Source organism: Saccopteryx bilineata, chromosome 1 (genome assembly GCF_036850765.1).
Source record: "Saccopteryx bilineata isolate mSacBil1 chromosome 1, mSacBil1_pri_phased_curated, whole genome shotgun sequence".
NCBI lineage: Eukaryota > Metazoa > Chordata > Mammalia > Chiroptera > Emballonuridae > Saccopteryx > Saccopteryx bilineata.
This window is the reverse complement of record NC_089490.1, coordinates 136,585,937-136,599,748: the sequence shown is the minus strand read 5'-3', so window position 1 is coordinate 136,599,748 and position 13,812 is coordinate 136,585,937. Positions and strand designations below refer to the sequence as shown.

General features: G+C 59.2%; 1 protein-coding gene across 6 annotated transcripts; it reads left to right on the top strand.

Annotated features, from left to right (window-relative positions):
* Window positions 1-12,945, top strand: PDLIM2 (PDZ and LIM domain 2). 6 transcript variants are annotated; one of them, XM_066267581.1, is made up of 10 exons: window positions 1-153; window positions 1,903-1,997; window positions 2,935-3,086; window positions 5,151-5,220; window positions 5,333-5,484; window positions 5,646-5,724; window positions 9,270-9,352; window positions 9,576-9,721; window positions 11,260-11,377; window positions 12,357-12,945. In XM_066267581.1, the coding sequence occupies exons 2-10, from the start codon at window positions 1,905-1,907 to the stop codon at window positions 12,532-12,534; spliced, it is 1,071 nt and encodes a 356-aa protein (XP_066123678.1). In that variant the 5' UTR covers window positions 1-153; window positions 1,903-1,904; the 3' UTR covers window positions 12,535-12,945. The 6 variants fall into 6 exon arrangements, with proteins under 6 accessions (XP_066123678.1, XP_066123657.1, XP_066123667.1 ...); XM_066267560.1 differs by lacking the exon at window positions 1-153 and adding an exon at window positions 400-528; XM_066267570.1 differs by lacking the exon at window positions 1-153 and adding an exon at window positions 693-832.
* The last annotated feature ends 867 nt before the right edge of the window (window positions 12,946-13,812 follow it).

Here is a 13,812-nt window from a genome sequence, read left to right as displayed (position 1 = left end):
CGGCCCAGTTTGGGATCTGTGGCTGTCGGGCTCAGGCTGCGTCTGCGCTAGTGTGGGAGCTTGGAGCCGGCGAACGGGCCGGGCGGACCGCAGACAGACCGGGCCAGCTCCCCAGCCCTGGCCCTCGGGGTGTGCTCGAGAGCCCCTCTGAAGGTGAGCGGGGCAGTCGCCGGGGAGAAACCTGCCGTTCGCGAAGTGGGGCTCGCCGCCGCCCCCAGAACATTTCCCCCGTGCTCAGGGGGCAGCTAGGAGGACGGGGCACCCCGGGGAGGACGGCCGCGGCTTCTGGGGTACTTTAGAGAGAGTCACCGCCCCTCTCCAGCGGGGCTAGGACCAGACAGCAGCACGAGGGCTGGGCGGCGTGGAGGCGGCGGCTTCCCTGCAGGGGCGGCCCCGAGATCACATGGGCGGAGGCAGGTCCCGCAGCCCCGGGCGTCTCTCCCCAGAGTCGGGCAGGAGGCGTCGGCGGCCGCGGCGTCTCTTCGCCTCCCTCCTTCGCCTCTGGGACTCGGCTGCCAAGCCCGACAGGTGAGCGGGGTCCGGGTGAACTCGCCCACCTGCGCGCCGTCAGCGCCCCCGGCGGCTCCCCGGCTGCTGCGGGCTCCGCCCTCCCTCGCGCCGTCCGCGCCCTCCGCCCCTCTCCGCATCCTCTCCTCTCGGATCGCGCCCCCCGCCGGCTGGGCTTTCCAGTCCCGGGCGCTCCTCCTCCAGCCCCTTGCGCGCTAGTACTTTGGTCTCGGAGCACAGAGGGCGCCGGAACTGGGAGAGCCGGGCAGACGGGCTGGGCACCTCCGGGCTGCGCCCGGCGCGGAGTCCACTGGCCGGCTCAAAGGTCCGAGACTCGAAGGCGTTCTAGAGACCCGCACTGGCCTGGGCCCCTGGGCCCCTGGAGGCCTGGGGGCCTTGGGAGGGACAGAGACCTGGTCTGGGCAAAGGGGAACCTACAGGACCAGGACGAGGGCACACAGCCCCAGTGGCCTGGGTGTGCGCTCCACAAGCTCCTGAACGCAGGGAGGCAGCCCCGGCGCCAGGGATGGATTTGAGCAGCACTTGCAGTCTCTGGGCCTCCTCCCCAGGGGCAGCTCCAGCGTGGGTGCTGGGCAGGGTGGTGCCCCAGTCTGGCACTGCAGCTTTCTGCCTGGGTTAGCTCCTGACTCCAGACCTAGAGGCTCCAGAAATCCTACAATGGCTCTGCCCAGAGGTGGGGGCAGTGGATGGGAGGCCTGTGGCCCCAGGGCCCAGGCAGCATCAGCCAGCTCACGGTGCTGACCAGCGCCAGGGCTGCCCAGCTTGGCAGATGAGCCTATCCTTCTTTTGGGCTGTTCAGAGGGTATTGGGCCCCTGGGGGAGATGGGAAGCCCAGGCTTGCCTAGCTGGACCACATTGCCAAGGGCTGGGAGGCCCCTCTGAAGACCGTGGCCTTACCTCAAACAGGCTGGTGGCATCACCCGCTTCCTTGCTGTCACTCTGTTCCCACAGTGCTGCCCTCCCCCAGAGCGGGAGGAAGTACCTTGTGGGTTCGGTTTTGGGGACAGGAAACAAGCTCTAGGGGACTTAGCCCTGATAGTGGAGGAGGGGAGAGGAGGAAATGCTGCCATCTTCCACCCACCTGCCAGCCCTGCCGGCCAGTTCTCCAGCAAGCCCCCCTCTGGCACTGACAGTCTGCCCAGGGCGCCACTCCGCTGAGCCCAGTGAAGGGGAACTCAGTCACGGCTTCCCAGGGTGGGGAGAAGTGAAACTGGGGGGTGAGGGAAGGAGTTGGTCACTTCCTCTCCTCCCACCCCCAGGCCCTGACTGGCTGCTCCCTGCACCTGTCATCCCCTCTCCTCCCTTGTGCCTCTCTCCTCCGCCTTAGGCTGCCCCTGGGGGTTGGGGTCCACTTCTCCACCCTCTTTTCCTCAGGTATGGCGCTGACTGTGGATGTTGTGGGGCCTGCACCCTGGGGCTTCCGAATCACTGGTGGCAGGGATTTTCACACGCCCATTATGGTGACCAAGGTAAGGGCTAGTTTCAAGCCATTAAGCTGCACCTCCATAGTCAGGATCTGCTCTGTTTACCTTGTCCCACAGACACATGTCTTTTTTTGTTCTGGAACCAGAGGTCTGCTTCTGGGCATGTTGGGCCCCCGGGAGGGCTGGGTCCCCATTGCCATGGGGATGTGGTAGCCAGGCCAGGAGTAGGCTTCTGGGCAGTGAAAGGCTGCTGGGCCAAGTAAGGGGCTGACTGGTCACCACCCCATACCTGCTGACAGCGGGTTGGGTGGTTTAAGAATAGGCGCCCCGAGTTCACAGCAGTTCCCCACGTGCGGCCCAGGCCTGGTGTGTTCCCGCAGGGGCTGTGAGCTGGCAGCCCCCGCCCGGGGCGATTGCACTGGCAGGGCTCTCTATCCAAAAGTGTTTCCAAGCACAGTTTCTGAGATTCTGCCATCACATGTGCTTTGGGAGGCCCCCATAGAATGTCAGTGCTGGGGGGGGGCGCTCCTGCTTCAGAGGCGTTGGCTGGTTGGGGGACAGGCATCCAAGGGCACGGAGAGAGGTATTAACTTTGAGGAGTGAGTTTTCTTCATGCTCACTGACCTCTGGGAGTGAGTTTTTTTTCAAAAAATGAAATTAGTTCCAGTTCCAGTTTTATTAACTTAAAATCCTGTTTGTTTGATAACCAATTTATGGAAACAAGAAGAATATACATTTGCCTTTTTTTAATGTTGCCTCACACATGTACGATTGTACTCTGGATGGTCAGGAGGCACGAGGACATACATGAACTTTCGTACTGCTCAAAGGGTTTAAGGGGGACACAGATCAGCCTGGTTCAAACCAGCTTCTGTGTTTCTTGAGTAGGATACAGGGAAATCCCGTCTTGTGTCTCCCTACCTGAGTATCACCAGTGTCTGAGCAGGGCTACCTCAGATTACCTGCTCCTCATCCCCTGCAGGTAACGGAGCAGGGCAAGGCTGAGGCTGCTGACCTCCGGCCTGGCGACATTATCGTGGCCATCAATGGGGAGAATGCACAGGGCATGCTTCACGCAGAGGCCCAGAGCAAGATCCGCCAGAGCCCCTCACCCCTGCGGCTGCAGCTGGACCGGTAGGCCCTCTACCTCTGCTGGGCCTGCCAGCTCACTTCTCCCCTCTGCCAACCCTCTGCGCCTGCTGGTGGCCCTTCCCACCCCCCACCCTGTGCTTTCAGCTCATCTGTGAGGTCTGGGGCCTAAAGCACAGTGAGCTGAGGGGTATCCCTGTGCCTGGCTGGGCATGTAGCCACAGGCGGGGCAGGCTGGCATCAGCCACCTGGATGCCCAAGTTTGACTGGTTCCCAAGTGTGTGGGGTACAGGGTGTGGGCATAAAGTGGGTTGAAGAGGGTAAAGGTGTGCCTTAGGGTCCCTGCCTCCAAGAGGGCATGACCTTTGTTCAGAGAGGGCTGGGAGAAGGAGGTGAGGAGGCTCACTCCTCAGAGAACCCCTCCATCCTTTTCTCCACTGTCTCTCTGTCCTGCTGGTTTTTGGCTAGGGGGTTTGCAGCCTGGAGGTCTGGATTGGGGGATGGGGGTGAGGGGGACAGGTGGCTCCCCAGGGTGGGGCATCTTGGTGAGTCACTGGGCAGGAATGCTGAGAGATTCCCTCAGCCAGGAGAGCCCTTTGGGCGGGCCTTGAACCTGAGTCAGGTTCCTCCTGCCTCTCTGTCACGGCCCCCACTGCGGGCTCTCCCTGGGCCCTGACTGGGTGCCCTCTCCCAGCCCTGCTGCCCCACAGTGCCACAGAAGCCGCTCCCATGACATGCTCTGGCAACCCCCGCCTCTTCAGTGACTCCTTCTTGCCACTCTGGCTCAATAGTGTTTGCAGGAATGGGACCCAGAGGAGGAGGGTGGGGAGTACCTCATGGCATCTGGGAAGGGGACCAAAATCTACAAGAGGCTGCAGAGTGGGCCGGAGGAGGGGCAGGGAGCTGCTGATACAATAATTTCTCTCAGGCCCCTCTCGGAGGGACCCAGCCCCTCAGGGAGGTGGATGTGGCTGAGGACCCCCAGGCCTCCAGCTCCCTGTTGTGTAGGGCAAACCTCCCTGTCCCTTCTTTCTTTCTTTTTCTTTTCCACGCCTCTTTCCTCCCCCTTCTGTCTCTTCCTTTTCCCCAGGCCCCTCACAACCCTCCCTAAACAGCACCCTCCCCACCCCCACGGCCTCTTCGGCAGTCGGAGCCCTGTGGCAGGAAGCAGTGCTCTGGGCTGGAGCCACGGCCCCAGCTCCCCTCACTCTGACTCCAGACCCTCCCAGTGGAGGCTGAGGCTGGCGTGGAATGTGGTGTCTGAGGTTCCCGCTGACCTCTCGAGAAGTGACCAGACATCCAGGAATGGTGTAGTGGGGATGGGACAGGGCAGGCGCTTTTTCTCAGCCAGTTCTCAGCCCTCCAATGGCCCCTTCGGGGCTCCAGCTGGGCTCTCCTGGGACGGCTGGTGAAGGAGCTTCCCAGGGGAGCTGACTGCGGGGTGATTGGAGGGGAGCTGGTCTCTGAGTCCTGCCGCTGCCTTCCTGGTGGGAAAGGGCACCGCTTTACCCTTGCTGTGTGGAGGAGAAGCCTGTGGAAGGGACCAGGAATGACCCTCTCAAAGGCATTCTGGCCACAGTGGTGGAGCTGGTGAGGGACAGGCCGCTGGTTGGGGACAGTGGACAGCGGGCCCAGCCATTACTGGGCTTTAGGACTTTGGGCAACTTGCTTTCCCTCTCTGGGTTTTAGTTTCTCTGTGGGTGAAAGATAAAGGATTAATTTATGAAATCAGCAGTCTCCCTCCAGATTGATCTACAAACGGATGCTGATAGTGATGATCTGGATAAAATGCCAGAAAAAAGGGGGAGATAGTATCAAGTGATTTTTAATAAAATTGAATTCATGGAATTTCTTTCTAAAATTATGTGCTTCCTTTTTTTTTTTTTTTTTTTTTGGTGCTAAACTGTCCTTTCTTTTAGTAATTAATGGTAATGGTTGATGATAGTCGTTGGTCTTGAATCTGGCAAAGTTAAAAGTCAACAACCTCTTATCTGAATGCTTTACTAGTCTTGAGAACCTGGTGTTGGGGACAGCTGAAACTTCCGGCCCCACCAGCTAAGCAGGGTTCCAGGACCCTGGCCACAGCGGCCTCCTCTGTGCTCTCCTCAGGTCCCGGGCTGCCTCTCCTGGGCAGACCAACGGGGAAAGCTCCATGGAGGCGCTGGCCACACGTTTCCAGGTAGGATGGTGCCCTCCGCTGGCTGCCCCAGCACCCTGAAGTGAGGGGGAGTCCTGAGGGACAAGGCCCAGGAGGGTGGGTGAATCACTCTTCACGGTCCTTGTCTCCACAGGGCTCAGTGAGGACACACACTAACAGTCAGTCCTCCCTGCAGTCCTCCTGCTCCAGCCCAGCCTCCCTCAGCCCCCGGGCATGCAGCCCCTTCTTCACCCAGCACCCCACCAGCCCACATGCCCCTGCAGGAGAGGTGGTGATTGGCCGAAGGTCAGTGTGCGGGGCTGGGGGGCACCCTGGCCGCCAGGGCCAGGGCAGGCCTCTCAAAGTCTCAGCTTGTATTTGGGGCATCCTTGGGGATACCCTGTGTTTTCCTGGGGCTGTCTGGAGTGGGGGGCTCGGCACACACACTATGCATTTTCTCGGTTCAGTTTCCACAGCCTGGCACACACCCCAGGACTCACAGCTGCTGACCGCCTGTCCTACGGAGGCCACCCCGGACACCGACAGGTGAGGGTGCTCGGGAGAGGAGACAGCCTCCCAGCCCACTGGTTGCAGTGGTGCCCACGGGGCTGCAGGCGGTGGCTGTGCACGAGCAGCGGGTCTCCGTCTCCTAGCAGTGGACACTCCCCTCTCCTGAGCCAAGAGGCCATCCTGTCTACTCGTGGGTCACATTGGCTGGCCTGGCCTTGCCCGGTGGGTCCCAGGTGGCCTTCTGCGTCCTCACTCCCACTCGCTGCCACCAAGCCATTTCCTGTTGGCTTCCTCCGTTTTTGAGTGTTTCTCTTGGGCTGGGGCTGACATAGTTTTGCTGCTGTTGTTGGGATGGTTCCTTTTGGCTCTGGCTGCATCCCTTGAACACATTCCTCCCCATTCCAGCTCCATCTCTGCCCCAAGTCCACCACCCGTCCTCTCCTTGTTCCCTGGCTCAGCCCAGGAGCCACCAGCAGGACTGTGGTTCTGCATCAAGTTGCACTTGGCCCTCTCTCGTCTGCCTCACCCCAGCCTTCCTCCCCTGGGCCCCCCACCCCAGGTCCCACTCTCCACTAGTGACAGCCCAACACCCCTTGGTGGTATTCCTCCTCCCTAAGGGCCCGGGTGGGGAGGCAAGGGAGTGAGGCAGTGAGACAGCCAAAAGCTCGGGACCACAGCTGCTGGGTGCAGAGTTGGCGGGGGGCATGTCCAACCTTTGGGTTGAAGAAGATGAGGCCCAGCTGCTGGAAACTTAACTCCTGTTGATTCTGCATTTCAGAAAGCAGAGCCTTTGGGGGTGGCTAGAGGAGGGCACCAGACACTGAGGCCTCTGGAGAAGGAAGGGGTAGGGTCCTCCAGGGCTGCACAGTAGGGGCTCTCTGGTGAGCCACCAGGCATGTGGGTATAGAGATGTATCCCTTGAGGCCCCTTCTTTAAACAATTTTAAATGTAGCTATGGAGATAAGACAAACATGCAAAACAGTTTTGAAACAATTAGTTTGCACTAAATAGTATGGTCTTAATTATAAGAACAGGAGGCTCTCCGGAAGGGAGAGATGAATGAGGACCTGGTAGCCAGGACGACTTTGTCAGGCATTCCGGCGGAGGGTCGGTAGGTGGGCCTGGCAGGATGTAGATTGGAAGCTGACAGCAGGACAGGGAAAGCAGTGGTCCAGGCTTGTCCTAGGGCTTGGCAGGAGAGGGCCAGTCTATCCTGGCCTCCTTCCTTATGGTGTCCTCAACCCAGGCAAGGGAGGCAGTCGGGCGGTGCAGGGAGTAGCTCTCCAACCAGCAGCAGTGTCTTGGAATGGGTTAGAAATATAAATCCCCAGGCTCTAGCTTAGACCTACTAAGTGAGACACAGACACAGGGTGAGCTGGGGGGGGGCACCTATCTGTTTTAAGGAGCCCTCAGGGGTCGAATGCCCAGTCGTAAAGAGGAGCCCTGGCTGGGTGGTGGCAGGAAAAGGTTAGTCTCACCTCCACTGTGTGACCTTGATGAGCCCCCGCCCCTCGGCCTGTTCTTTGACTGGAGGGCCCCCCCCCCGTCAGATCTTTAGCAAGTGCTCCCTGAGCAGCTGCTCTACATCAGGTGCCCGTCTAGGCTCGGGGAAGCGGTGATGGAGAACAGAAATCCCTAGCCCACCCAAGCGTGCATTCTGGTCCACAAGGGAAGTGAGTCACAGGGCCCCACAGCTCCCTTGTGGGGGTCACTGTGCGCTTTAGCACCTTAAAGGCCCTAAGAAGTCCTATGAGAGAGAAGCACATTTAATTTTATTAATTTCCTAAACTCATTCTCCTGCACCCCTCTCTTCCCTGCCACCTTATTAACATCCTGTATTCCTCAGAACACATTTTGAGGGGTGTTGGCCACAGATGGCTCTTGATGGTCAGATGTGCAGGTTGCCTGGACTTGGAGATGAAAGGTCCCCCTCTGTGAAGGCAGGTACCCTGCCCCGAGCTGACTGAGAGGAGAGGAGGGAGGAGAAAGGCAGGTTGCTCTGAGTGAGGGTGCTGGGTGCCAATCCACCAGGGTGTGCTGGGCTGGCGGGAGGAAGGGGCCGAGGTGACTGTAGATGAGCTCGCGTCCCGTCCGCTGTGGCTGTGGATTAGCTGCTGGCTCCTGGGCGGCCCAAGCTGCACCGAACGCAGCTGCAGGACTCCACCAACCCTTGTGGTGCCCTCTGGAAACTTGAGGTTACCCCATCCCGGGAGGCAAAAGCCTTGGTGAGCAGGTGTGAAGTAAGTCCTCATCTCTCTGGCCGGCATGAAGACTTGGCTTTCCAAGGAACCTGGGCTAGATCTCAGCCCTTTCTCCCCACTGGCCAGTGCCCCCGTGCAGGGCGAGTGCTGGCTGGTCTGGGACAGCGAGATGGGACATCATTCTTGAGGAACTAGCTGGCGCTGGCCATTGTTCTTGAAGCAGTTTTCTCGCCACCCTTCAGCTGCACACACAGCACGAGCTGGGCAGCCGGGAGCTGGGCGTGGACTCCCAGCCCTGTCTCTGACACCTGCCGCTTCGCCCTTCTGACCCTCAGTCTTCTCACCTGTAGGACTTTTCCCACAAAGGCCTGAGAGTGGAGGAGTGCAGGCTGGTGGCAGAGGCAGGGGTGTCTTGGGCTGTCCTCTCAAGACTCTGGTGTTTCCACTTTTAGCTTGAGAACGCATGCAGTTTTTTTCATTTAACCCTACAATTTGTTCCTGACTTTGAAATTTAAAATGGAGGAAATTGACTTTTGGGATTCTGTGCCCTCAGCACCATGCTGCCTGCTGGTCTCTGGGGCTGTCCTTTGCAAGGGGCTGAGATGGAGGAGGCGCAGAGTGGAAGAGGGTGTGGAGGCCAGGAGGCAGAGCCACAGGAGGTGGAAGGCGAGATGTCCAGTGCAGAGCAGGTGTAGGAGCCCAGGACACGCCGGTGCACACCAGGGAGGGCACTGTTGCCGGGCATGGGGCCCGGAGCCGGCCTGGCTCCCCAAGGCTGTGAGGGGCAGGACCAGGTTTCCCCAGGGGAGCTAGGGAAGGCTGGTCAGCTCAGACCCTGGTGCTCCCGGGGTATCAGCACGAGTGGGAGAGAGGGCCCTTGTGCGGCTCCAGCCTCGACTCCCGGAGGGGTCTCAGCCCCTCCCCGCTTTCCCTTTCTGCTACCTTTTCCTCCCAGCAAAAGGGTTGGCTTCTTTGCTTTTCAGTTGGAGGCGCCAGGCCCCAACATGCAACATCTTTCCAAACACATAGCCTAAGATAACAGAGGAATTTGCATTTCATCTGAACCTAGCTGGTTGTCACCCTCTGGTCTTCATTCTGCCCCGCCCGCCCAGTCCCCTGGCAGAAGCCTCACACCTCCACAGCTGGGTGCTGCCTCCCTCCCCTCCGGAACCGGGCAGGGCCAGTCCTCCGGTGCCCTGGTTCTCAGGGCAAGTTTGGGTGACAGTTCATGGAGGGGGGCAGGGAGAGGGGCTCCTGCTCAGTGAGGGCTGAGAGCCCTCTGGTGTTGGGCCTGGGAACAGCCGGCCTTGGCGGCCCGATGGGTGAGCTGGCCGAAGGCTCCAGCGCTGACTCCTCCCCTGGTGCCTCTCCTCCCCGCAGGCTGGCCTCGGCCTCTCCGGCGACTCTGCTGTGCTGGTGCTGCCGCCGTCCCCAGGCCCCCGGGCCTCTAGCCCCCGACTCAGGTACTAGTGGGTTGGGGAGGGTGGCGTGGGATCTTGGAGGGCTGGGAGGGACAGGAGGAAGACTGGCTTCCCAGACAGGGATTGGGGGTCCTCGCCTCTCTGAGCCGAGGCGGCTTTCCTCTGGCCCCAGAATCCTTTCCCCGGGGACACCCATTCCCGGCTCCCACGCTTGTCCTGACATCCAGAACGCACCCTCACTCCTGGCTGCCTCCCATCCTCACAGTGTGGACTCAGAAAGGGGAAGCCAGCTCCGGGGAGACGACTCCGAAGTCTTCAAGATGCTGCAGGAGAACCGTGAGGCGCGGGCGCCCCCTCGGCAGTCCAGCTCCTTCAGACTCTTACAGGAGGCCCTGGAGGCCGAAGAGAGAAGTGAGCCCTGGGGTGGGGTGGGGTGCGGTGGGGTGCTTCTGGTGAGGAGATTCCCCAGGACACTCCTGAACCCTGAGTGGACACATGATTGAGCTAGCATCTCATAAGTGCTCATCACGGGAGCAGGCCCCAAGGGGCGCTGGTACCTCAGCCCTGCCCTGGAGGTGCTTACCGGCTGGTAGGGTTATGGGGCGCCCTCAGGGGTCCAGGCTGGGATCAGGAAAGTGCCAAGGAAACAGCAGAGTGGGCATTGGAGTCTCCAGGAAGGGCTTCATGGAGGAAGAGGGATTTGACGTGGCCTTTGAAGAAAGATGAAACCTTTACCAAATGGCTCTCAGATGGTGGCAGAGACGCTGGAATGTGGAGGCTGGCAGCGGACGGCTTTGGGTATGGGAGCCGAGCATAGCGGGCCTGGCAGCGGGGAGGATGGCCGTGGACATGACGTCCTGGCTGTTAGGCCTCCCATGCCAGGCTGAGGAGAGGCCTCACCCACAAAGGCAGTTCAGTAGTGCCAGGCAGTGCCTGGGATGCCACAGGGGGCAGTCCAGATGCTCTGGGCTCTTGTCAAACACTTACTGTGCCCACTGAAGGGCCATTTGTGTGCAGAGCATGGAGATGAACAATGGTCAGGACCCATGACTATTAATAAGAAACTCTTTATTGGGGCTGACAGGCCTGCCCAGCTTCCAAGGAATTGGGTGCTCCTTCTGAAGTCCTGTGGAAGGACATGCCCTGGTCCAGGGGAGAGATGGGGAGGGCCAGGCCTGGGCAGTGGCACCAGGAAGTGAGAAGGCAGGACAGTCAGGCGAAGCATGTGAGTGGCAGAATCACACAAACCTGATGGCTAGTTACAACCCTGATGTCCACCTCCTAGTGGTGTTCACAGAGGTAGGGGGTGTGGTGTGAAGGTTTGGAGACATTCTTGTTTATCATGACCCTGAGGCCTTGGCAGGCCCCTGGAGGGGGCCAGGGAGGTGCAGCTGGGTGAGGAGAGTGCAGCTGAATGGTGACATCACCACTGGAGTTTAGGCACATCAGCTACAAATGGAGATGGTACCTGCCCTATAACATCTGTGCTTCAGTTGAGCATGGTCCAAGGCTCAGATGCAATAATGCACAGAAGAGCCCTTTAAAGACTATACGAAGGTATTGTGGTGCAGTTACTGCCTATTATTAATGTCCATTAATACCATGATGACTGGGTTATGCGAGGGCAATGTCTGCTGGGCCTGCTGGGCCAGACACTGAACACAAACACTCCCTAGCCTGCTGCCTTCGCTCGGGCAAGCTCAGCCTAGAGTGTGCTTCCTGCACTTGCCCAACCTCCGCCAAGGATCTGGCACGATCACTTTCTTCCTCCTTTCCCCATGCTCATGCCCAGCGTTGCCCCAGTGGCCTGCCTGTCAGTGCGCCTGTTAAGCAGGAGTGTCCTTGGAGCAGAGCATGTTGTAGCAGGCGGAATGTACGTATGTAAATATTGCCTGGCTGTGCAGCTGTGGAAGAGCTCTGATGTGTCTGTCTGCCCTCACCCCTCCCAGGTGGCACACCTGCCTTCCTGCCCAGCTCACTGAGCCCTCAGTCCTCCCTGCCCACTTCCAGGGCCCTGGCTGCCCCACCCAAGCTCCACACGTGTGAGAAGTGCAGCACCAGCATTGCGTGAGTGTTGGTGGCCTGCAGGGCCGGGCTGGGGGCAGGGCACAGTGCTTTCCGGGGTGGCCTGCCTAGAACAGCCAGTCAGGGGCCCTGGAGGGGCGCAGTGACAGAGTGGAGCCCTGAGACATTCTATGGGTCATTGTCAGCCTTCTTAGAAAGCCTGCACTGGCTTCTTCCTGCTGTCTCCCCTCCTCCCCGGTTTCTGTCCCGCTCTCCAGTGCAGGGAGACGTGCTACTGCTTTTGATTTCTCTCCAGTAATCTCTCAGCCTCTGGAGATCTGCCTCCATACGTGGTGCTCCCTCCTGGAAAATCTTGCTTTTGCCCCTCCTGCCCCTCTGTTGGAAAGGGATGAATTTTCCAGAGGTGGGTTCATTTTGCTCAGTGGGTGGCATTATGATGCAGCCACACTCTGGAAAATTACTGAAAGGCACCCCCGCCCCGGAAAATGTTTTTCTGTGCAGTGTGGAGGGTCAGATGCCTCACTCTAGGCAAATGCTTGTGCTCCCTGGGCCTCAGTGTTTCGTCTGCAGAATAGGACACTCCCCACCCTGCTACACGGACCCATAGAGCAGCAGCAGAGCCCCAGGGGCTTGTTAGGACATCCCTGGACCTAAACCTCCGAGCTCCCTCTGCAGGAGGGCCCTGGCCCTGGAATTTGCATGTCCAGCTTGTCCCCACTTCATGAGGTGCTGATGGCCCTGACACTTGGGACCACACTGTGAGAGCCGCAGCTCCGTTAGCAATCCAGAACATTCAGGGTGGATCACCTGCCTTTTGTGCGAAGGAATGACTCTTTTTGGATTAGGGGCTCTTGGGGTGGAGGCTGGGGTTAAGTGAGAGTCCTGAGGGCAGGCTTGGGGAGTCACGTCTGAGATTTGGGGATCTTCCCAGGTCCTGCCCTGGGTTCTAGGGGCATGATGCTTTAATGTTCCAGTTTTCCACCCCCAGGCTAATGAATGGCTTTCCCTCTCACTCCTGCAGGAACCAGGCCGTGCGCATCCAAGAGGGGCGGTACCGCCACCCACGTTGCTACACGTGTGCGGACTGTGGGCTGAACCTGAAGATGCGGGGGCACTTTTGGGTGGGGGATGAGCTGTATTGCGAGAAGCATGCCCGCCAGCGATACTCAGTGCCCCAAACCCTCAACTCCCAGGCCTGAGGGCTGGCTGGCTCTTAGCCTGCCCATGACTCTGTGGGCACCTCCGCATCAGAGCCATGCCTATAGCAAGTTGGCATGGGAGGGCAGTGGTGGGCGGTGCGGCCCCTTCCTCCTCGCTGGGTGAGGCCAGAGGCTGGTTCTGTGTTGGGCCATGGGTGAGTGCAGCCTCACCTTCTGAGCCTTTGCTGGATACTCTTGCTTTCCCCTGCTGGACAGGCTCTGCACAAGCCGAAGGTGGACATTGCATCAGATCTCTTTGAGCAACAGGTGTTAAGCAGGTTGGGCTGTGGAAATTAGTATCTAGGAGAGGAGTGGGCCATAGGCTAATGGTATTCACTATGTCAAGTTTCTGACACGTGAGTTTGATAAATACTTATACTTGCACAAAATAAAGTAGCTGCCCCTCTTTTCTGTCCTTTCCTGCCCCGGCTTCTCCCTACCAGTGGGTGGGAGAATTTACGTATTTTCTTTCTTCTTACTTTCCCCTCCCTCAACACCCCCTGCCCTACCAGCTGCTGAAGAAGCTGTCTTCTTTTTCCTGAGGGCCCTGCTCTTCCTGGTCCCTTTTGTAAAGAAGGCTGTTTTACTGGGGTGATCCCTAGTATGCTACAGGGTGAGTTTCTCACTGGAAGCCTGGGGAGGGGGAGGAGGAGGGGTGCGGGAGGGTGGGCACAGAGGCACAGGAGGTGGCCCGGAGCCACGCTGCCCAGTCTCTGCCGGCACTGGCCGGGCTAGTGCTCTCTGGGCTCCTTGGTATGGGTGCTGCCAGCCTTGCTGCCTTGCCCGAATGGTGGGCAGAAGAGGGTCAATGTCCGAAGTACCACCTGCATTCTCTGAGGCTATCTGCACCCGCTTGAGAAATATAATCACCAGAATCACTTTGGGACAGGGCTACAGGTTAGCCTTGTCTGGAAGGGACAACCCAGCCAAGCCCCGCCCCCCATCCTGAGGGGCCATCACCCACCAAAGGCCTCACCTTCAAGCCAGGGTTGATCTGCCTGCCCATTTCCCTGGGAGACCCTGCTGGCTTCACTGGTGGTTGATTTGAGGGAAAATAGAAAAGAATACAGTGTGTGGCCAGTCCTAGCATGCTGCCCTGGGTACAGACGTTTGAGATGAGGCAGGGGCAGTGGTCCCTGCCAGCTTTTTGGCTTGATTCACTGCCTCCTCCCACACCCCCACCTCACCTCATTCTAATCCAAGAGGACATTTCAGAAAGGTGCATGGGTGCTGATGGGTGCTCCAGCCCCTCCACCTCACCCTACCCCACCCATCAGC

Excerpts from the sequence above, each read along its gene's own strand:
- PDLIM2 (XM_066267530.1), top strand. The coding sequence starts at position 1,034 with ATGGATTTGAGCAGCACTTGCAGTCTCTGGGCCTCCTCCCCAGGGGCA. Across the intron at positions 1,998-2,934 it reads CGCCCATTATGGTGACCAAG|GTAACGGAGCAGGGCAAGGC; the intron begins GTAAGGGCTAGT and ends CATCCCCTGCAG. Across the intron at positions 3,087-5,150 it reads CTGCGGCTGCAGCTGGACCG|GTCCCGGGCTGCCTCTCCTG; the intron begins GTAGGCCCTCTA and ends TGCTCTCCTCAG.